The sequence below is a fragment of the Pimephales promelas genome, chromosome 16, assembly GCF_988280905.1.
Source record: "Pimephales promelas chromosome 16, fPimPro1.hap1.1, whole genome shotgun sequence".
Taxonomy (NCBI): Eukaryota; Metazoa; Chordata; class Actinopteri; order Cypriniformes; family Leuciscidae; genus Pimephales; species Pimephales promelas.
Genome location: NC_142784.1, coordinates 17,952,956 through 17,977,403, shown reverse-complemented (window position 1 = coordinate 17,977,403; position 24,448 = coordinate 17,952,956). Strand labels below are relative to the sequence as shown.

At 36.1% G+C, this 24,448-nt stretch overlaps 2 protein-coding genes across 6 annotated transcripts in view; one reads left to right on the top strand and one right to left on the bottom strand.

Annotated features, from left to right (window-relative positions):
* Positions 1 to 170: 170 nt before the first annotated feature.
* Positions 171 to 6,869, bottom strand: hsph1 (heat shock 105/110 protein 1). 5 transcript variants are annotated; one of them, XR_016146842.1, is made up of 7 exons: positions 6,560 to 6,869; positions 6,312 to 6,388; positions 6,116 to 6,199; positions 5,722 to 5,811; positions 5,505 to 5,640; positions 4,027 to 4,134; positions 171 to 1,113 (listed from the first exon to the last, which is right to left on the bottom strand). XR_016146842.1 is itself a non-coding variant. In XM_089121126.1 (7 exons), the coding sequence occupies exons 5-7, from the start codon at positions 5,613 to 5,615 to the stop codon at positions 3,904 to 3,906; spliced, it is 252 nt and encodes an 83-aa protein (XP_088977252.1). In that variant the 5' UTR covers positions 5,616 to 5,640; positions 5,722 to 5,811; positions 6,116 to 6,199; positions 6,312 to 6,388; positions 6,560 to 6,869; the 3' UTR covers positions 171 to 3,903. The 5 variants fall into 5 exon arrangements, 4 of the variants coding, with proteins under 4 accessions (XP_088977252.1, XP_088977249.1, XP_088977251.1 ...); XM_089121126.1 differs by having other exon boundaries at positions 171 to 3,936; XM_089121123.1 differs by having other exon boundaries at positions 171 to 2,693.
* A 428-nt stretch (positions 6,870 to 7,297) lies between these two features.
* Positions 7,298 to 24,448, top strand: part of b3glcta (beta 3-glucosyltransferase a) — a 64,809-nt gene continuing 47,658 nt past the window's right edge. The window contains exons 1-2 of the mRNA XM_039671114.2: positions 7,298 to 7,516; positions 18,865 to 18,911. Of these exons, the coding sequence (XP_039527048.2) occupies positions 7,453 to 7,516; positions 18,865 to 18,911 (111 nt within the window). The 5' untranslated portion in view covers positions 7,298 to 7,452. The remainder of the gene's footprint in view (positions 7,517 to 18,864; positions 18,912 to 24,448) is intronic.

The following is a 24,448-nucleotide window of genomic DNA, read 5'->3' as shown; positions in this document are numbered from 1 at the left end:
AAGGTTTAAACTCTTTTTGTCCATATTTTCAATGGGGTCCAAAAGAACGTTTTACATCATATATTTTGTTCCAAAGACAAAATTCATTGAGGTTTAAAACGACATGAGGGTGAGTAAATGATGACCGAATTAAATGGTTATAAGAGATTTGCAGAAAAACATGGATTAGACATTTTTAAAAGTAGTGTTTATTTTATTGTGATGTCAGCTAAAGTTTCAGGTACAACACAAAGGAACAAACAACAATTCACTGTATCAACCAATTTCACAAGAACAGCTGGTGCATTTCCACCTGCACAGTTTGTCAGTATGCGCTATAAATAAATTGCGAATTTAACATGACATATCCTATTGACTGCACAGCGAAAATAAAGCGAAACACTCAGGCGTATAGCAGCAGCCCTTGTACATCAATTTCTGAAGTTGCAAGCTATCATTTTAGTGCCATAGTTTCAGCATGAGATTTCTTTTAGTCACTGCTTGGCAATGGCAGTTTCAGTTCCATTTGCTGTTGCTATTACATCTACATCTATTCATTTCTTAATCCAAAAAAGCAATATCATTTTATTTTTGGATTAAGAGATGTATAGATGTACCGGTAGATGTAATAGCAGTTAACGACAATAGAGAACAGCAAAAGGAACTGCTATTACATCTACATCTATTCACTTCTAAATCCAAAAAAGCAATATCATCTTATTTTGTCGTTCATAATCAGCCAATGGTCCGAGTCAAAAATTTTAGAAAGCAGACTGAAACTGTGGAGAGAAACAGTGGGAGCTTTAAATATTTCAAACTAGAGATGCTAAAGTACATGAAGATTATAACTAAGTTATCATGAGTATCATATCAAAATAAAAAAACAAGGTTCAAATGTGCCTCTTAACATCAAATATAAGACACAAAAAAGCTCCCTTTGCCTCTGTTTGCATGACTGAATGAACAGCAACCACATGCAATTCCAATTACATTCCAATACCATAAGCTGCTAAATACTGACATGGTTGGTTTTTTTGCTTAATTTTGAACAAAATCAGTGTATTCCATCGTCACATCTTCTGGACGCTCTGGTTGAATGTTGTCGACCCAGGGCTTGGTTTTGTTGTCGAGTGCCTGGAGAATTATAAAAACTAAATGTTAAACAAATGCTAATATAATTGAATTAATTATAAATTAGGTTTAATAACTTACTAATTTAATCTTCAATGGCACCATTTATTTTCAAGTATTACAGCTGTATCTTAATGCCATCTTTTTATGAATGAAAGCCAGCATCACTCTTGATGTCTCAATGAAAATGATTCTCCCCCAAATTTTCAACAATAGGATTCAAAAAATATAAAAACCTTTAATTTAACTGAACGTAAAACAATCCTCACTTAAACCCATAATAAATGTCATTTACCTGTACCATACAGAAATTGATGCACTGTTTTATAATAAGGTTATAAAACAGTGCATAAATTATAAATGAAATATAGATTAATCCTTATCAAAGCTATAAGTGTTCTTTAGTCAGAGAGAGCAGTAATTTTCTCTGTTCCCTTTGTTCTTTAGGTTAGCTTTACTCCATACTGGTCCGTGTCTTTCTGTGCGTTCTGTGTGTGTGTGTGTGTGTGTGTGTGTGAGGGCATTCACAGAGAGCGTGTTCTCTTTTGTCTTGTCGCGCACGCGTGGTTAAAGCATTATGTGAATAAGAGCATGGTCATAACCCTAGTTAAAGGATGATAGATAGTGAGCCTACGTGTGACGTGCTACCTAGAAGCTTTGCGTAGTTTCACGACGTAAAATCTCGCGACCCACAGAGAAGAAAATGAATAGTTAAATAAAGTCGTTGTTTTTGTTTGTTTTTTTGCACACAAAAAGTATTCTCGTTGCTTGAAATTAGGGTTGAGCCACTGTAGTCACTGACTATTTTAACAATGTCTTTCATAACTTTTGAAGGAGTGATCTTAATTTGTGTTCCGAAGATGAACGAAAGTCTTACGGGGTTGGAACAACATTAGGGTGAGTAACTACTGACAGAATGTTCATTTTTGGGTGAACTAACCCTTTAATTGACATTTTTAAAAGGGTGTCTCAGGGAAAATATTATAATTTTTATTTAATATCAAATTGATTTTTTCATATATCTGTTATTATGATCAATATCATCAGTATCAGTATTATTTTTATTTTTTTTGTAGAGACAATGTTATCAAATAATTTAGAATGATTGTACACAATTAATTTAAATATTATTACGATTATTTTAAATTGTATTACTTTCGAGTTTGCCATGAAAAAGCTATTGATGTTGATATGGCATTGCATGATAAATAAATATCATGTATCCCTATTGAATTTATTATAAAATTGGGTCAACTATAAGATAACCATTGATGCCTTGCTTTATTTACAAACTCTAGTTTTTCACTGTCAGTTTAGAAACTTGAAAGTATTGCAGCATTTCTGATATTACTGTCTCCTTAGGATGAATTGTGGTGTTCGCATCCCTCATTTGTAAGGTGCTTTGGATAAAAGCACCCGCTAAATGAATAAATGTAAAAGCAGACAATGTTTATAGTCAGTGATGTCACTGATTACTCCTCCACAATCGTCATATAACTCTGTATTTTGTCTGACAGCTCTTCAAACATTTTGGGTCTCCTTATGAAGTCCCGGTATTTGTTTTGCACAGGCAAACCCAGTTTCTGTAGAATAAAACAAAAGGCTTTAATACATCACTTTTTGCAAGCATGAATGCTTTTGTTTGGTTTGCAGTACACAGCATCCAATTAGTGCTCTTCCTATAAACTGCATCAGAGGGGTTTTGAAAGCTACACAAATGACTGGCCCAGCCTTTAAGCGAAGCACATGCCATCACAACCACCACGAGCTGTCAAGACAGCACAAGTCAATTAAACCACAAAACTGTGGTTGCATATCAAGCAGAGTGTAATGTTAACCCCCTGGGGACCAAGGTGTATTTGGGGTCCTTGAGGTGTTCTGACATGCCCTGACATCTGTTCTTTTTTCAGTTGCTTATAATGGCACAGGTGGAATTACACTATATTTAGCACAAACATGGCAACCATAATATATGAGCAACATGTTTGTATTTTTGAGAGAATATTGTTTATGTGTGGTTATTGAAAAAACAAAAAATGAAAGTTTCTGAAATAAGGCCACAAAACACATACGAAATATGCGTCCACAAGACTTTTAAGTAATTGATGTTGTGGCCTATAGGGTTTTTTTCTTCACAATGATCTGAAAACCATCCTCCCAATCGTTCACATCAAACTGTGAATTGGGTCATATTGTGAAAAACATTTTTTTCTTTTTTTTTGCCAAGGCAATATGCGAATGGGCGTGAACAGGTCAGCCCCATCATGAATAATTTGGTGATTCTCACCTGAGAGAGACCCACATAATAATGAGTCAGACAAGAAAAAATTGAAAGGACAACATACATACATACATATATATCAAAATATAAATGAAAGTTAAAAACCCATTTTAGTCATACCTGGAAACAAATCCTGGTAAATAAGGTTATATGGGCCATTGTGTAGAATTCGTTCAAAGTTAGAGTTGGAAACATCTTGAAAAGAAGATTCCATATAATTTCCATATAAAGTATTATTTTTAAAGTAGGCCATTTACATTTATAATTCATATTTCAAAGTTAATGATTCATTATTTTGATATATGCATAGCATTAGCTTGCATTGGATAACAGTTGACACAAGGTAAAGTTAGATTTGTGATAAACTGGATGTTTTGGAAGACCCTCTATAGTTTATAATCATGTATTGATTTTATTTATATGACCATTAATGACGGAGTATTTTAAGTCTATGTTGCAGCTATGTGAAGAAGAAAAAAACTATCAAAACACAGGGACTCGTTTTTTGGTCCTCAGAGGGTTAAACCTATTGCAGTGTACAGGTCCTGAGAGAAAACAAAATCAATTTGTTACAGCACACAAAGGCTACCCTATGATCAAATGTGTTTGTTCATCAAAAAGGACAAACGACTCACATGTATTTCTGCCAGCTTGTTAATGTACGTCTGCTTATCTTGGTCTGCTCCCTCATCATACAGCCAGTTCTCTGTGCTTTTCAAAAGCTCACAGAATGTCTGATGGTCCTGGAGAAAAGCAAAATCAAGCGCTTGCTTAGCAGTATTTTTATGCTGCATTTACATTCGTGGTCTATTCAACTGCATTTCACCAAAGAGCTCATATGAACTACAAACTCATTTGAATGAGACTGTTTCATTTATGAACAAGGCAACGAGCTGAAAATGGCCTTTAGAGATTCAGCAATCAGGAACAGGCTTCTGAAACATGAAAACATTAAACAGGCGGTATGAATAATTCACAATCTATTGATAACAGTAACAGTTCCTGTGAGCTAAATAGATTTCATGTCATACAGGTAATGGCGTTCTGTTATCTGGGAAAAGCTACACAGAAGATCTCAGCCCTCCAGGTTGTGTCTGTAGTTATAGACATTCTCCTCAACTGCATTTTTAGCATTGTTACGCTCTAGTCTTGCTGTATCATTTTGCTCAGTCAGAAAAAAAGAAGAAGAGGAATTTAAGAAACCACCAGATGGTGAGAATGATTGATGGATTTCTGAATAGCTTTGATACTAAAAAATCTACCAGAAAGTCTTTTATTTATGTTTATGGCTTCATACATTGTCAAGATACCAAAATTACACTTCTTAGGTTAATAAAATATCTAACAATCAAACCCCTGATGTTAAAAAAGCCAAGATGAAGGTCAAGCATGTTATTCTGCCTGTTGAGGAGACGTTGGTTTACCCAACTGTTGCCAAAGGATCGCCTCAGAACTTGCATAGAGCAGGAGGTACTGTTGACTAAATGTTTGTTTAACGCCACGTCTAAAAAGTAACAATAAGGGAAAGAGGCGGGAACCAGCAAGCATAACTTTAATAACAAAATAAAACAAACGAAAGTAAGAAATGGCCCCTCACGGACGACTGTCGCATATATTTATATATTAGAAAACATCAACGCAACGTCCCAGCCCTGACCTTTTCTTGTCTTCCATTGTCGTCACTGTCGGAGCTCCTCCATGGAACTCGAGACCGGCGCGTGGCCCTGCTACATGCTACAATAAAGTTTTAGGATGTTGAAACAAAAACAAGTCATTTTAGGAAACAAATGAGTAAGAGAGTATTTACGATCCAGCACTATTCCTAGGTCGCATATGGATTTAAATTTCTTTTCAATTTTTTCAAACAAAGTTTTTGAAAGAAATCTCTTATTTCTCACCAAGGCTCCATTTATTTGATCAAATACAATCAATGTACACATACTGTACGTCTATATCATCCATAAAGCACTGCCTCTGATCAAAGTCTTTCCCTCCCAAATAAGGATCAATGGCGGTAGACAACACCTGCAAAGTACAGAGCATGCATGGACTGATGTGTGTGAAAATGCAATTTGGGAATCTACACAAGCCTCTTCCTTTGACTGAGACTCACTTTTAGTTTGCCTTTGTTGAATGCACAAACAGAGACTTGGAGTGCTGAGTGGCCCATGTCCACAAACGCCACAATCTTTGGATTCTCATCACAGCATGGAACATCTTCCATAGGCCTATGTCGTAGTTTAAAGCCACTGGAATGATAAATGATACTGTGAGTGTGTGGACATTGCTTTAGACGAGGCAAAGGCAATTGTAGAGTTTCATTAGGATACCTGCAGTGTTGTCATTCATTAGCTTTGGGCCGTTCTTGGCAGCATCCAGACCTCCTTTCTGAATCAGTGAAGAATGAGGGGATCTATTGCCTGGCCAAAGAAATAACACAAACAAACCATCGGATTGGTGGCTTGCACATTAGTGGTTTACATACAAAATAAAAAAAGGCCCGGTTAAAATTTGCTGCTGAATGAAAGCGAAGCAAGGCTTTTACTTTAATATATCATGATGACAAGCCTATAAATTACAAACATATTATCATGTGGGAGAATTTCTAATGACCTAAAACCTATATTTCTGGAACATGTCTGTGGTATCTATTTGACACACACACACACACACACATATTGCACTATTCAAGGCTCCAGTGCAAAAAGTATAGAGATGACTCACTCCACTTTCTTCCGCAGATTTGCCTCTGTGATGTGTTTCATTTTGGTCAGCAACATTGCTGTGATCTGCTAGATGCTGATATTCCTTGGTAAATTACATGATAATCAAGACATTTCATGTCAATATTTTACTCTTTCATCCAACGACAACCAGTCTTTCCAACTTACAGGGCAAAATAAACGAACACAGTGTTTACCTTGAATCTAACCTTCGCATAATTTAGTGGTACCAGACAGTTCAAATGGGTGACCGAGAGAGCTCAACGCGCTGCAACTGAAGAAACACCCGCAAATTAAAGAAAACGTCTTTATCAGTATCACAACACACTTACTTTGTGTTCTCCAAATAGCCTAACGTTACTCACAACACAACCAAATACAGAAACGCGGTGCAAAAGTTCAAAACACAACCAAACACATAAACACGCTGCCCATTAACACAGACCACGGAAATGTTTTCAGGGGGTCCATGGAACGTCTCTTCGGCGAGCTTTCCAGAAACTTCCAAACACAGCAGGAGCAGCAACGGGCAACGCCACAGCTGGGTCTAGTCCACTCCGCGCGGTGTGATTGCGTTGACATTTCCAGAGCTTTCGGTACAGAACTCCACGCGGAGCGTCCGAAGGGTTGCTGTGGTAACCGTGCGAGAGTATTCATCTGCGCTACAGCTAAATATAGCACACATCTATTGATTTCTTGACGTTATTTTAATGTTACAGAGAGGAACGGCTGTTCAATCGGTCAGTAACGCATACTAAGCGTGAAAAAGACATACATTTTAGTGGTGAGTCGTGACTATTAAAAATGTCTTTTAATATAGGCTGAAATTAGATCGATGTGTTTTTAGTCATTTAATTTATTGGGGTTGTGATCAAAATATGCTGGTTGACATTTTAGTTGATTTTATGACTTAAGCCAAATTATGACGTGACATGTTCTGTCATCATTTGCCATCTTTCAATGAACTTGAATGGTAAATGAAACTGTCGTTCTGTCTTTCACGGAAGCAATTAAGTCAGCTTTTGATCAACGTATAGATAATAGCTGTAACATTTATGTCAGTTTCATCTGGCAATTCTGTCCAACTACCCCTTTATATAAACATTTGAATCGCACTTGTAATGGTAGTGACAAGCACTGCCCATTTTGTTATAGTTAGCAATGTGGCCACTAGAGGCCGCAGCCGAGGCGCGCGTTTAACAGGAAATGTCCTCGCAAAACAAAGCTGTGTAATGATCGGCGTGCACTGTACTAGTGAGTGAGTGTTGGATAGAAGATCAGTGCAAACATTCTGCTCAAGCGAACTGGTTGTCTGTGCTATCCGCGCTTCGTATTACTATGCTTCCCATACACTCTCAATACGGACACAGTGTTGCTCAATATTTCTTGCTTTTGTCGCTTGGTAAGTATTTCTCTACTCATATAGCCTGCCTACCAAAATGAAGTTTTTCAGTTCGAGAATCTTACATTTATTTCGTTTGCTGTTTGTTTGAGAAAGGCAGCAGTCGGATGTTTACTTCTTTTACTTATGGAAAAGCATATGCTGAGTATAACCGTTATTAGGAACAAGGGTATAGCTTGACACTTCCTTCTTTTTTTTTTGTAACAGCTTTTTTGCTCTCTGTCAAGTTATGGGGAATTCTTGAGACTGATCTTAACAACTCTATTTGACAGTTGAATGAATTAAACTCCCAAATCTTTGAAGGATACATGCAAACTTATTTGTCTAATAGATTGAATGAATAGCTGAGCTGCCTACCTACCTAGACAACATTTTGGGCATCATATCTTTGCATTTTAGGTATCATCATTGATTGTCTCTCGAAAACCTAACGTTAATGAGCTGCCAATCTTGACAATTTTTTTTGAGCATTATAGATAGGTTTGATTATCTGTCTGAAAACCTTGTGTGTTGCTTGTCTTGACATCATTTTTGGGCAACATGAGTGTAATTTACTGTGAGTATTTAAGCTGTTGTCTTGGTTAAAAATTCATTGAACAGACTGACAACAGTTTGGAGTAGATGTGTGTAAATGTGAAGTATTGTTTTTTTTACTGAAACCTTTTTCTTCTCACCCTACCGAGGCTAGTTGAGGTCTTGTGCCAAGCAAATGAGTTATGTTACATGTGAGCACCAATGCAGATCCATTTGAAATAATGTATTGATCAGTGCCCTAAAGACAATTTAATATGGACATTCGTGGATATTGGTACATGCCAGTCACGTAAATGCAGTTCAGGTTGTTGGACTGAGCATGCCATTCATTTGTCTTTTGTATAGATCATGTGAGTCCTAATGGCTGATGGGTCTGACCACCTGAACCACAGGCAAATGTGCGCTGTCTGATAAGAAGTATTGTCAGTGCCCCTTATTTTCGCCACTGGTGCATAATTTGCTTCTTCTCAAAGTGCCTCAATTTGATTTGCCAAATTGTTGAGATATGCAGAGAAAATAAACTCATATTGAGGGTTTCTTTTAAATTCAAGAATTAGGCTTTGCTGAAAGATCTCACATGTTCATGGAATTATTGATGTGCATTACTCACATATACCTCGTTGTTCAAGAATGAGACTTGTAGTTGCTAATATCATGAAGGACTGGCCTAGTTTTAGTAGTACTCGCACCTGCAGAGTTCAGCAGTTAGGATGACCCTGCTGGCCAGGAGCACATGTGAGAGAGTTTCAGGTCAGTTGACAGAACTGGCACCTGCTTTTTTGGGCTAGTGGTTCGGTATCACTACGTCTTACATTTTCCGACCTTGCCCATATGAGTTTAGATCTGGCGGATTTAAACATGTCAAATCAGTCTAGCTGAGTAATATGTGGTTTTGTCCAAATTGCAAGGATTATTATGATAGTCTTGAAAGCATCATTTGGAGTATTAATGTTAAAGACAATTACAAACCCATTTATTTAATTTAGCATTTTCCATTGTTTATCAAGATAGCCATTATGTTACATTATAGCTCTATTATTTCTAGTAGAAAAACAAAATAATAAATTCTATATTGGACATTTTGTGACAAAGAAACAACTGGATGACATTATCACAGTAAGATTTTTATGGAAAAAAATATAAAAACGTATATTTTATAAAAATAGAATGCAAATAAAATAATACATAACAATGTCATTATTGCAAATCAAAACCAAGTATTTTTTTGTGACGAAAATGCAACATTTAAAATAAACAAATACTATCTCTGTAATATTCTTATGATTTTTTAAGTGCAATAATACAAACATTTTAAAAAGAATAGAATATTTGTTGTTTTCTCAGCCAAATGAAAACATGGCAAGTGCAGATCTCAACTAGTGTCACAACCAGGCCCAACTGTGGGGAAGAAATACTGTTGATCTTAAAATATGTTGTATTTTTCTCTGTAAAGAACGTTTTGTTTAAGAGTTTTATGAAGATATGTATGTCAAGATATCAGCACTATCCTGTTGTATTATTTATGATGTTGTACAGCATAAAACTTTAACAGAAAACATACCATTTGTGTGAACTTGCAGGCAGAAATAATGATCAGTCAAAAGCCACTGTGGTTTTGCTGTCCGTCACAGATAAGCCTTTTAATATGCATCAAATATGTTTTTTATGATGAGTTATACTGCAAGATTTAGAATAATTGCAGGCATTTTAATTCTTTCCCACATATTTTATTCTATTCCATTCCCATAGAAGTGATTCCATTGCTTGAGTCAGGAGGCAGTTTAAGCTTGCAGTTGTGAAAGATAAAAGTGCTGTTTACACCTGACCGTTAAAAAGATAAACCTACAAATCATCGCCTAAGGAATGCAGGGAGTGCAGGAGTCCATGGATGGCTTGAAATCACCTTGGCGGTGTGAATACCTGCGCTCTGTTTTGCTTATCAGTGAGAGGCAGTCTTAGGATTTGGCTTGGGATTCACAGCCATGGGAGATGGAAACAAACTAGGCATTTATGATGAGCAAAGAAATGCCAATGCATGCTCGTTTTCTTTTCTCCCAAGTCCCAACTTTCTAACTTGTGCTAAAAGGACGTCTCTTCTCTTGGTGTGACATCTCTTCTCTTCTCTGATGACATGTTTACTGGTGTGAGGGCTGGACAACCTGTCACTCACATGAGGTTATAGACAAAATCAAGTCCTGTCCTGCCCTACATTTTTTCTTGTTCGAGAAGCCGTTTCACTCGCATACGGCACAACAGGGAAGAAAAGACTCTCGCAACTTGCGTTTCATATCAACTTTAATACTTAAAGGGTTAGTTCACCCCAACATGAAAATTCTGTCAGTATTTACTCACCCTCATGTTGTTCCAACCCCGTAAGACGAAAGTTCATCTTCGGAACACAAATTAAGAAATTTTTGATGAAATCTGAGAGCTGGATCACTCCTCCATAGGCTTCTTGAGGGATTGAAACTTGCCGGCCTCAAAGTTATTAAAGGCATCGTTAAAATAGTCCAAGTGACTTCAGTGGCTCAATCTTAACTTTATCAAGCAACGAGAACACTTTTTTTGCGCAAAAACAAACAAAAATAACGAATTTATTTCAACTATTCACTTCCTTCTTTATGGCCTCTAATCAGTTAACGTAGCGTGATAGCGTAGAGCTACGTCACGCGTAGGCTCACTATCGGCTGACGCTGGTCATGTGTGTGATGCGTGTGACGTACAATAACAGAAGCTTACGCTATTAAACTAGTAAATTGACTCGAGGCAGAGAGTTAAGTACATGAATAGTTGAAATAAAGTCTCAATCCCTAGTTTCAATCCCTCAAGAAGCCTTTTGGACTAGTATGCAGGAGTGATCCAGCTCTCAGATTTCATCAAAAATATCTTAATTCATGTTCCGAAGATGAACGAAGGTCTTACGGGGTTGAAACAACATTAGGGTGAGTAAATACTGACAGAATTTTCATTATTGGTGAACTAACCCTTTAAGGAGCGAGTACTTCGGCCATCCGCATGACGCAGGACTGTGTGAGGCGCATCCTGATGCATTAATTGAAGTATAGCTATAGGGACTTTAAAGTATTAAAGGGAAGAGGGAAGTCTGCCATTTCACTGGAAGGTTGAGTTATGAGGTTTTAAATAAAATTTGCAATGTGTTGACAGAAAAAAAAATAAACATAGATGAATCGATCAAAATCGTTGAATTTTTATTTCAAGCCCACTTTAAAAGCCATTCTCAGTTCAGTTTTGAAGAGTGCACAGCCAGAGATATCATCACACAGTGGGAGATCTTTTTAATAACAAAGTTGTATTCTGCTCACAACTCATCACAGCTCATCTAACTGCACTTCCATCATGTTTTGATCTTTTGAGTGATCAATATTTGTATTTTAGAGAATCGAAGACCCGTCATATACATTTAACAACAAACTCTTGATGTGATTATCAGGCCTGCCGATCTCAGCTTTTTTGACAGCTTCTTCTCTTAGGTTTTCCTTTTTTTTCTTAGACTGACATTTAATCAGAAAATCCTTTTCTCCAGCCACCCGCTTCCAAAGTGAGATCATGAAGTGATGTGAAAGATGGAGAGAGGTAGGTTTTATTCAAGAGATAAGTCATGCTCCTTTCAGGTCATATTAGTTTCATAGCGCCCTGAAATTTTGTGTTTTAAACATTCACTCATCTACTTTGAATGAAATGTCAAGAAAGAGTAGTTCAGGTTTAACACAACTTGCAAGCAATGATTTGAAAGGGATCCCTGATTGACTCATGTTTTAGATTGGATTTGTATTTTGCGTAGTGCTCCTACTGTTTGTCGAACTAATCATTATCACAGCAGGGTCTAGTACTCAGCAAGATAATTAATGCACACCAACAGAATACAGAAGCAGAGAACGGTCTATAGCATTCAATGTTATCAATTAATGGCAGTAACACCATTCAAGTGGTAGTGGTTGGTTTGCAAGTCTAATAATGGTTTGCATAACTTATGCGTGACATTCTCTCAGAACAGCTTTCAGGTCTCCTCTGAGCACTGATATTTGATAAATATCAGTGCGTCTTTGTAATTTATGGGAGTATTGACTAATAACTTGCTTTGTTTGCTTCACACTTGTGATTTGCTGACTCTTTTATTCATTCTGTCTTTTGATTAACACTTTTAGGTTCATTATCAACTTGCAGAGCGTATGGAGTACAACAAATGACTTATTGTACACTCTAAAAATGTAATTAATTAAAAAAACATTCATATTATCATGTAATTTGTGCTGCTAACCTCTGATGGAGTGAGCATAATGTGCAGGAAAGGTTTTGGAGAACTGGCAATGAAAAGAACTTCAGAGCTTAGACACAAACCGACACGCATGCATGAACAATAAATTTGGCTTCCGGAGCCAAACCAAAGTGACTGCTCTCATTGTGATTCTGAGACTTTGGAATCCCATTTCCTTCACATAAAAGCCAATGCTGAGGACAATAGTTTTGTTTCAAATAAGTGCCAGTTCTGATTCAGGCAAAAAGTGGATACATTTGGAAATGTTTGGAGGTGTGGTTGATTGAATTAGGCAAATTAATGGCAAATTAGGCAAATTAATGCATTCTTGATGAAATTCAAAATTCCATGTTCACCATCCAAAGCTAAGTAATGCAAACTCATGTACTTTCAATCAAGGTACATTTTGAGTTTGAGGGAGAACTTTCGGTAAGGCTTTCTTTTACAGTACAGTACAGTGTACTTACCTAGTACTGGCATGGGTAAGTGCATGGGTTAGGGGTAGGTTCAGGGTTAGTACCTAGTTATTATCCTGTAATTGCAATTACTATAATAAGTACGTAGTATTTTAATGGGCAACTGGACTGTAAAAGGAAGTGTTACGAACTTTCTTCTTGAATGTAGAGGAAGTGCGTTAGGTATGCAGGTGTGTAGTGTGAATGCATTCCTGCTCCCGGATGTACAATGTTGGGATTGTCCTCTCACATTTGTATTCTATGATCTAAAACATACTAACTAGGGATGCACAGCATCTTCATCATCAGCTGGTTATAAAAATTAGTTAATAATAAAAAAAAATGTAACAGACAACATTGAATGTTTTTTGTAAAATTTTTTTGTATTTTAGATTAACTCTTCTTCACAAGCTTTAATAACACTAAAAACACTGTTAAATGTAATCTTTAGCAAATTTCAAAATGAATATCCAATTTTCACACTGTTGCCTATATTATAATAGCCTGACTACATCAGACTTCCTACTTCCGCTAATTTCATTTCGCTCCTGTAGTGAGTCGGAGATAGCAGCCTATCTTTCAGTTTTCCAACGGCCTTTGGACGGCCGGCCAATTAACGAACAGATGGCGGGCTGAGAGCTGTGACGTAGACGCTAAGCGACGAGTTTTACATTGTAGGTTAGAGAAATCGACTGGGAAACGAGACACGGGATGCAATTCGCTCTGTTATGGAGAACATTCCGGGGGTTTTCAAACTGAAGCCAGAACAAGAAGAGTGTTTGATAAACCTTTTAAATGGAGGTGATGTTGTGGCCCTACTCCAAACTGGTTTTGGAAAAAGTTTGATTTATCAATTGTTACCGTTAGTTTCATCTTTCTACGAAGCAAAGTGAAGTAGCAGAGTCTGGTATTACCAGGTTAATATTATAATGCTGTGATGGCTAAAATTACTTGTAGCATATAAAGGGGCTATATGTAGAATTCAGAAACCCTTGATAATAGCGACACCGATGGCTGTGAAGTGAAATGCATCCAGCAACCTATTACTGAGACTGAATGTGATTCAAGGTATACTTATGGCAAAGTTCTTTGAATTTCATGTTCATTTGAATATAAAGTATATGTGGCATTAATTCCTTGTCAAACCATCCAAATTTTGGAAACTTCCCCAGCTCAAATTTTGGATTTTGATAATATTTTTTTCTGAAGAAAGACTAACATAAATAATGATTAAAGCCAAAATATTAAATGTCATGGATGTTTGTTTACTGAGTAATTCATTATTTTTTTTAGAGGGGGGTTGAAATGACTTGATTTGGAGCCAAATTACAGGGAAGTAAAAATGCATAAAGATGGCAGCATTTTATTTTTACTCAGAGATTTGTAGGTCTATAAATCTGTTGACTATAAATATCCTTGTTGCATGCCAAGTGAAAGTTCAGAAATGGGAAAAAGCACTTCTTTTGTTTTTTGCCACAAGTTTGCATGCCTGTAACTTTACTTTAAACTAAAGTATTTAAGATATCTTCATATCCTTTTAGATTCTGTTTTTTATCAAACTTTCCTAAGCGTCATCCTTTGGACTTTCCTAAACCGACCCGAGAGTCAGGGAATGTCTCTTTTTTCGTTTTACAAGTGGTTCAGTGTTCACACATTGGCAATACAAAATGTGTAACATTAAATCTAAAATCAACCATTTATGAGGCGATATGTAGAATTGTTGTGTTTTACTTGATTTATTCTTAATCCATTTATCTGTAGGAGAATTATAACATGCTCAATGAAGACTGGAAGTCAAAGTTCAATCAGTTTACTGAAGACAAAGTTCTCCACACTTCCAAAGGAAAATGAAAATGAGTTGGAAATTACTTAATATAAGTTGGAAAAATATACAGAATAGTAAGAAAACACGTAAATCCATGTATTATTTATTTATTATCATTTTTAATTGGCCTGGTGCTTTTTATAGTAACATTGTTCGTTCAGTTATTGTTTTCTATTGTGTATGATGAACACTGAGTATTCAGGCATGCTGCTGATTAGACGTACACATTTTTGCATACTGTGCAGCAGGGAAGTATTCATATTTGTTCATGTGCATGAATGAATCTTTCCTAGAAGACTTTGAAATACCTTTGATTACAAAGCTTCTTTCATCCAAAGCTTCTAATTTCACAGTCTTTTTTGTTGTTTTATGAGCATCTGTTCTTTGCATTTGTCTACTCTTGAAGACATCTGAAAAAAAACAACAACCCGGTCTCATCCCAAGACGTCATATAACTGACGTTTTGGGACGTCTTTTGACCATATACGTCAATATTCGCCTTTTTAGGGCCGTCGGTAACGTCGGTAGATGAGGTTATGGGATCCTAACTCTACCCCAGACCTAAACCTAACCCTAAACCTAACCCGTCACCTAACTGACGTTAAAGGTAAAGCGTCAGTTGTATGACGGCCTGGGATCGCCATCTACCGACGTTTAAGGGGGCCCTAAAAAGGCGGATATTGACGTATGGTCAAAAGACGTCCCAAGACGTCAGTTACAGTATATGATTTTTTGGGATGAGACTGTGTTGAAAAAAATTGTACAGAGATGTCAGCAGTTCAGGCAAATGAATTCTTTGCAGTATTTTATCAAGAATGTAGCCAGCAGTTAAAGCAACACTGTCTATAAAGAAGGGGCACTTTATAGTGTTGTCGTCTCAGCGGCCATGGCAAGCAGAGCTTACAGAGCTGGTAAATGGACCTTGTGTGTGTCTCTCCCACCCTATAACATCCTCAGGGGACCGCAATGAAAAGATTGAAAGTTTGTGACAGATGTTAAAAAAACGAGGAGTGAACTTGGATGCGTTCCTGCAAGAAGCCAAGGTTTTCAAGTCAAATGTTGCATATTTAATCCACCCTGACAGACTCCAGTCCATGTGAGAATGTAGCCTGCATGTCTTGCAGCTGAGAGAACCACTCTTTTCTTTTTTGAAACCCATTTTCTCACTCTACTGATGCTCTTATTTATGTGGTATTATTTATTTAGAATTTAAGATGGATCCAACTTTTTCTTGAATATGTTGGCTGAGTGAAACTGTGCTAGTGAATGCGCTCGGCTCCTATTAAACACATATTTCTTGCATTTTACAATCGCTTTAATGGCATGCTCAGGGAGTATTATGAGTCTCCCCTATTGCTTTTCTTTTGTGAAGATGTCAGAGCACTAATACGGAATATTAGATTGGGTGAAATTGTGATCTAACTTTTGCCGCTATGAAAGTAGAGCACATTAGGGAAGCTATTCTGATGATAGGCAGTACCAATGTGCATTTTTCAACCGTGAACTACCCAATGCTTGGGTGAAAATGTTCGGGGAATTATCTGACAGCAACAGCAGAATTATAAATCAGCTCTGGCCTTGGCTCATCCTGCCCACTGATATGTTGAAAATGTCTTTGTTCTATATGCTTCAGCCATAGTGTTCAGGGCAGAGCAAATCCATCCACTCATGGGTTCTTTATTATTAATGGCTTACATTTTATAACAAAGGAGGAAAGTGATTTCTTAACGTGTGTTGGAAGATCATCTTAAACATTTGGAAATGTGTTTTGGAAGTGAGACCATGGTGGTAAACCTTTACTTGAATCTTATAAGGTAAGTTAGTTGTGGTCAGAATGTTGAGCACTGAAATGTTTGTCAGTGGCCAATATGGATATCTCGAGGGCCAGGTTAAACTTGTGGGTACAACAAAATTGGCACAATGCATGTGTATTTTTTTATTTTTTTTTATTTGAAGAGGCTGTGCAATGGCAAAAAATGCATGGTATGGTATAATACTAAGATCTGTATATTATGTACTACCTTTCAAATATTTGAGTTTTTATAAGAAATCCCTGATGCTTACCACGGCTGCATTTATTTGATCAAAATACAGTAAAATTCGATTGCAATTTTATTACAAGGATTAGTGGCCTGGACCTGAGGGACAATTGTATGTGACGTCTATGAAAAATCAATAAACTAAATTTGTTTTACTTAAGTACTTAATACCATTAGTATTAGTATTACCATAGTCTTCAGTATTACACGATACAGTTCTTCATAAATAATTCTGCTGTGTTGATTTGGTGCTCAAAAACATTCTTGATGCTGACATACAGTGGTGTGAATAAGTGTTTGCCCCCATGCTAAAGTTGCCTAAAAAGAGGAATAAAAAATCATCTTTTGGATATTGATCTTAATGCCTTAATTAGAAAAATGAGGAAAACTCCAACCTTTAAGGACACAAATTTTCTTTGTGAATGAATAATGTATCATAAATAAATAAATGTTTTTCCTTAAAATACAGGGTGCATAAGTCATTGCCCCCCTATGTTAAATTCCCATAGAGTCAGGCAGATTTTTATTTTTAAAAGACAGTTATTTCATGGATCCTGGATAATATGCATCTTGATAAAGTTCCCTTGGCCTTTGGAATTAAAATATCCCCACATCATCACAAACCTTCCACCACACGATTGGCATGGTTTTACTTCAGTTAGCCTAGCTGGTTTTATTTGCATTGAAAGATGATCTTTGAAAGATGATCTTTCAATGTACCCCATGCCAATGTATAAGACAACAAATGAACATAATGATAGCCATTGAAACATAACATTGCTAATATTATTAGATAGAGTAGCATTTTTAACTAAATACATTGTTAGAAAAAAGAACTAAAAAGCTGCACATAGACTTTTTAAGCTCGGTTTATTCACATTAAGCATTCAAACAAACAATAAATTTGTTTTTTTCCAATGATCCATTGATGGTCAAAGTGAGCATGTTGGATTGTTCCCTGAACTCTGCAAAGCTGTTTGCAGAAACAGTGTGACATTAATAAAAGTAAAAAGACAAATAAGCACACATAAAATTATTTATATATTTTTTTTCAGCAACAGTATCCATTAGGTCAACAGAGCCACTCGTTCTGTTTAGGTCTAATGAGCTCACATGACCTTTTGGTTCCCTTAATTTATGATTTTGCTCAATGTTTCCTCATTTCAAAATCAATTTGGAATTTTAATGTTGCCATGTCTAGATTTCTTTCCACTTTTCGCTAACGGCTCGGCTATGTTTTCCAGTCATCATCTTTTTAACAAGTGTCAGATGTTAGTTTTCTTCGATGTCTACATTAATGGATTTAAAGATGTTTTCCCTTAGGCAGCCAGCAGATATTTCTAGCATAGAGCTATGCATATTTCATTTATTCAGCTAACACTTGGCCAAGAAACAAAACTTATTTTCGTCCTGTTACTTTTGGATCTTGCCACCATTTTTATGTTTATGAAATACTCAGAACGTAATTCATGCTTGAATTTTTTTCTGTACGCTTTTCAACAGTTTTTTTTTTTTTTTGGGCATCTAAAGAGAACTGGACTCCATAAATAATTGAGTTACAAGCATACAGTGCCAGGCATGAAGAAGCTAACTAAAATTCAAACCAACTATTGGCCCAGAGGTGTAAACATTAGCCTCATTAAACAGTTATATAAAAGAAGATTTCACAGGTTGCAAATGGACTTGTGAAATAGCAACAAGCAAATGCCTTTTAACCCTTAAGTAAAAGATGGATAAGTAAAAGGAGAAATTATGAACTGTTCCAAGGACAGCTTAATGGCCAGAAACCTGAAGTATTCTCAGAAGCCGAAACTCACTCGCAATGATTTCACTGGCACAGAAAGTCATCTCTGCATCTGCCATTTTGATGCTCAATATCGATTTGAGGCTCCTCTCAAAGCGACTCTCTTCTCGGGATCAATGGAAATGTAATTTGAGAGAAGCTTCTCCTGCTCAAATGAAAAACTTTGCAAAATACATGCGGTGCAGAAGTCCCTAAAGGCAGGTACAGATTAAAGGGGAACATACTCTCTTTTAATCAGCTGGCTTTTAACTCCCTCTTCTAGATCTTATAGAAGCAGCACTTAACATGTACATTCGAAAGTCATGGGCTTTTAGACCTTTGCCGATGTGTTGCAATTTTGACAACATGTTAAATGGATTGATGATGGAGCCCTCATTGTTGTAGCCTGATTTTTTTGTGTTTGATTTTATTCCAGTGCCCCTCATCACTGCAAAAGGAGATGATGTGGAGAGTCACGAAAAGGTAAGGGTTGAAGCATGTTTACTTTTGTGTAACGGCATATGACAGCAGTTTGATTTTGAATGGCAGATCTGTAATCTCCTGTTCTTTTGTTTGCTTCTCATGCATGGCTCAAGACATATCACCCTTTGTACAAGTTTTGTATCTCCAGCATTATAAATGCAAGCTACTGCTATAATTTGTTTCTGCTGAAAGTGCACCAATTAAAGCTAACCATATATACATGGTTAGCTTTATATATATATATATATATATATATATATATATATATATATATATATATATATACTGTGGGGCCAAAAAGTATTTAGTCAGCCACTGATTGTGCAAGTTCTCCTACTTAAAATAATGAGAGAAGGCCGTAATTTTCATCATAGGTACACTTCTATGAAAGACAAAATGAGAAAAAAAATTTTTTTTTAAAGAATTTATTTGTAAATTATGGTGGAAAATAAGTAATTGGTCAATAACAAAAGTTCAACTCAATAATTTGTAACATAACCTTTGTTGGCATAATTCCTTAACATTTCCTGTAAGTCTTCACCAGGTTTGCACACACTGTTCGCACACATCTCCAAGACAAAACTGGGAACCATTAAAATAGCATAATAGGGAACTTTAAATCACAGCCTGGCAATTTGACAATGGCAGTAAGCCATATCACTATCTTGATTTTTTTATTTTTATATTGTGCAGCTCTATTGTTCATGACTTTTAATTGAAACATACCAACACCAAGATGTCAGTAAGCAGTAGTTATGCATTGTTCAACTCTTATTGTAATGCCCATATTCTAGAGTTGAAAGGGTTGCAAACAGAAAGAAAAAGTCTATTTATCAGTTATCTGCCACAACATGCTGTTTATCATCGGTTTTTATTGGTGCATCCCTGAGGTAATTTATTCTCTGCATTTTAATCAATACGTGTTTCTTATTTGGTTCCAGATCCATCTTCAAATTGTCAGGCTCTGTCATTGTCTTGCAATAAGCATTCGATAGAGTTTGTCTAACTCTAAGGGACTTTGACAGGGGCCTTCAGAGCTGAAATGCTGAGCATATGATCCTTGCTGCAAGTAACATTTTTCTCTTTTATTGCGTCAGCCGTTTCTGCTTTCCGCCGATAGGTTTCATGGTTAATGCATTCATTTTCTGCTGTCGCTTTTGTTGAGTTTTAAGCAGAAAGGCCACTGACATTCTGGGTCAGGAGAGGGGACATAGGACCGAGAGCAAGAAGAGGAAGCAGATACATTAGAACGCAAAGAATGCTGTATTATGCGTGTGTTTAGACCTTAGCCGGGGTTCAGATGTGCTGTTACCTCTGGGGTTTGAAGCAATTTTCCTTTTCTTTGTTGATATTTCCTTCTCCTTTTTTCAATCGATAAAATTAAAAGTGAAATAGTAGTTTGTTAATGTTACCCTCACTATGGTAGAAGGTTCACATGGTTGATTGAGTGTAAAAGTGGACATTTTAATGAATCGATCTCTCTAGGTCCTCTCAGACACATGGAGAGGAGAAGAAATAGACATGAAATAGTGGAGATGCCTCTTGATTTGCACAGCAGGATGACAGGGTGGACAATTGTTCAGGCTCTCCTACTGGTACATCAATGCTCTTCAAAGACTGCACATCCTTGTGCTCCTGGGGTGAGAGGATTGACTGGTTCCAATCAAGGACACAAATGAATGTTGCTGTCATTGCAGTTTCTATTTTTCTGCCATTTCTTTTTGTGCATTTAGTAGGACTGTTATTCGCCTAAATGTTTGGAAACATTAGGCTACTATTTTTAATGTTTTTGTTTTTGAAAGAAAGTCTCTTATGCTCATCAAGTTTGCATTTATTTAATCAAAACATATACAGAATATATTACTTAGAGCCAGACCGATATATCGGCAGGCCAATATTATCGGCCGATATTAGGTATTTTCAAAAAATCGGCAGTTATAATGGCCGATAAATGAATATTTAAAAAATAAAATAAAAACGGACGAATCACGCTTCAACCATGTCATGAGTGTTGTCAAAAAGTGCAGGTAAAGGGATAGCAAGATGACATTGTAATTATAAGGTGGTTTATAACTATAAGGCAATGTAGGGACTAATTATTATTTTATTTATCAGAACTTTAACATATTTTAATGTTCCTCTGTTCTGTTGAGAGTGAGACAATAGAAACAAGTTTCTTTTTAAAATGCATTTCATATTATGTTTGTTAAAACTCATAAATAACTACAAATAACTAATGTTAGGGAAATCTGTTAATATTTTGTTGTGCGTTTCTGAAATAAGAATAAGAATAATAATATTCTTCAATAATATTCTCGGCCTTCAAAATCCGGTCTGTTAATCGGTCTGGCTCTAATATTATTACAATTTGAAATAAAGATTTCTGTGATGGTTCTGTGAAGCTGAATTGTATACATTTATTTAAATGACATTCAAAGCATTAATAAGAATAAAATTAAAAATAATAATAACATTAAAAAAGGCAATTTAGAGGTCAATATATTGTTTTTTTATTTCCATATCATTAAACTTAGACCTGTCACGGTTGTTAGGCATTTGTTAGCATCTTGCACCAAAATGCAGAATTTTTTTGTTTTGTTTTGTTGTTTGTTAAAAACCATGCAATCCTGTTGATTCTTTTGCAGACCTAACAGCTGTTTTTGATCACGTGTTATGTGCGTAAAAAGGCTCTGTAATCTCATTCTGCTGAATATTCTCAATCTCAGTCAGGAGATATGGTCAAATACATTAGTTCATTTTAACAGATTTAATATAATATATAATTAAATATAACTATATTATATTATATATAAGTGTCACATTTGTTTGACAAAATATTAACAGAATACAATAATAATTTATATATTAATTTGCTAATGTATTACTATTATTGTATTAATTTTTCATTTGTTAAACAACTGTGTCATTTAGCACAATATAGTTTTCTTTTGTCTGAATTTACAGTAAGTGCCTGCAACAGAAATTTGTATCTGATGAGGGCTTGTTGAGGTTCCAACTGCAGCCAATGCTTTCCCTGATAAGCGATTGATAATCGCATTATAGCAGAATGAGATATTTCAGATTTGGCATGTCATCACCACGTGAACTCCGGCTAAAAGTGAAAAGTTGCTGTCTTGTACAGGCTTTAATTATAAAGATATCCTAGTTTACTTTAAATATTTACTTTATGGAGGTTTTCTCCATAATATTAGAAATAGATATTTCGAAAAATGGCTCTCTTTTTTTTTCCTTCCAGACAGTGAAAGTCAGTGGGGAAAACTTGTACCCTATTAACTTTCATTATATGGAAAAACAGTATTGTTTCTCATTGTATTGTTTTATTCTTCTTCAGAATGTCATTTTTTGTGTGTTCCGAAACTATTTTTTGTAAACCTCCTTTAAAGACCCATAAGTCTTGGTAGACCCTAAAGACTACCTACATTTTCATTTACTTACTAAGGAAGGTCACTATAGGCCTATGCGCGTTACACATGCCAACATATTTGTACAGGACAGTGGTTTCAAGCAAATTATGGGATGTACACTTGTCCTTGACCTTGGATACAGGACAGGGATTATAGTTTGGCTTGAAATATGGAAAATAATCTACAACCTTCAAGTCATGTGGTTTACAACCCACCCAACACCTCATAAAAGTTACACCAAGGTGCTGTTTTCATTTTCAGCTTTTTAGTCTTGCATGACCTTTGCTGTCAACCTTTTTCAACATTCCGCATTGGTCATGCAGCTCGAGGAGTGGCGCTGGACTCGGAATCTCAATGGCTCAGGGAAACAGAGTCCAAATGAGACTCAACAGGTCACTGGTGTGTGCTGAAATACCATATCAGGACAGAGAGAGCGAACCAACCTTGGTCTGTGCATGGAAAAAAAATGAAAGGCGGGTACAATCAAGGATTTTTCTGAAGATTTCCTTGATTGAATTGCTCTGGAAGGCGAGCACACACACATTACAGCCAACTCCAATTAAGATCGGCCCTGTAAATTCAAGCAGCTTTTCCCATGTAAATTGACTGGTGACTAATTTTTACCTCTTCAAACAGGTTCAGTCCTGTCAGTGCTTGTTTAGCTGAAGGATATCGAGAGCCAGCTGGCAAATGTCACTCTAGCTACTTGCAATCTCGGCATGCTTGGATTGGCAGTTCTATGGCATTTGTGCCAAACTGTCCTTTCTGAAGATTTCCCAGAGTTTGTGTTTTTAACACTCTAGGAAGCATTGGGAATGGTGAATAAACAGCACTTTCTGGGCTTACAAGGTTCTTTCTCTTGCGGGAGGATGAGAAACGGCCATCATGAGGGATTATGATTGGACTCGTTCCTCAGATCAGGGACAAACAAGTTCCTCCGCTGAGTTTTGTGACAACAGTTCCATAAACTAGGATATATGAAGTTCAATCTTTTTCTGCCATTGGCCATTGAATAGTAATTGGTTCATTGACAGCTGTACGACTGGCGAAAGAGGCTCCCGGCAGGCCTGAGATGCCACAGTGTCTAGAGTTTATTATGTTCTCTTATGACCTTGTGAAGCAAGAAAAAAGATTTTGTAAGTCCCACATGTGTCTTGTGCTTTTTATTTGATATTCTTAGCAATGCCCACATGCAGTAATGCTCTTCTGGGTGCGTTGTTTTTTTTGTCTCTGATGTCCCCCGTGTTCCACATGTTGGTGGGTTTAGTTTGTCTTTCATTCTCTTTCGGTTTTGTCTGTTGACTATAGCTTTCTTTATTTTGTGTTGAAGTATTCCCCAAAGAACAAACCTTCCTTAGGAACTTCTTTTAGGGACTTCCTTATTGGTAAAAAAAATAAATAAATGGTAAATAAATATACATCATAATATGTAGTTTTTATTCATATTTTGAATTAGCTTTTATTTTTGTATTTTTTACTTTTATGTGCTTTTTTGATTTAATTTTTTTTGAAACATTTCACTTTATATTCGCTTAAGTTTAAGTTTTAGTTATTTTAGTACATTAGATATTTAAACTTAACATCCCTTAAACATTTCTATATTTTTTCTATTTCTATTTGATCTAATATTAATATTTTATTTAAGCTTTATTTCAAATGATTTTTTAACAGTTTTAGTCATGTAACGTCCATCCAATTGGCCCAGTGATGGTGTCCAATGGTGTGATTGAAGTTTTCCTGCATGTTGTGTCTTTTCGGTGCAGAAAGTAATTAAATTCCATTTAAACTTGTATTAGCCTACTTCATTTTAACATGACCTTGAATTCAGGCTGGAATGCCAATTGATTATTTGTCATTTATATAATCATTTATGGAGACATTGATTATTCTATTTAACTCTATTTAACTTCACTTCACAGCATGATATGCATGCTAAAGACCACCCTCACATTGACATGATTGGTTTCAAGGTAGTTTGTGATGTCAGAATCACCGTCAATTTCCTGTTTCTTTTTACTACAGTTTTAAGGAGAAAATACTCGTGTTTATTTATGAATTTGAACATTGTTTGTATTAAAGTATATTTAAAACACCACATAGACATACAAACAA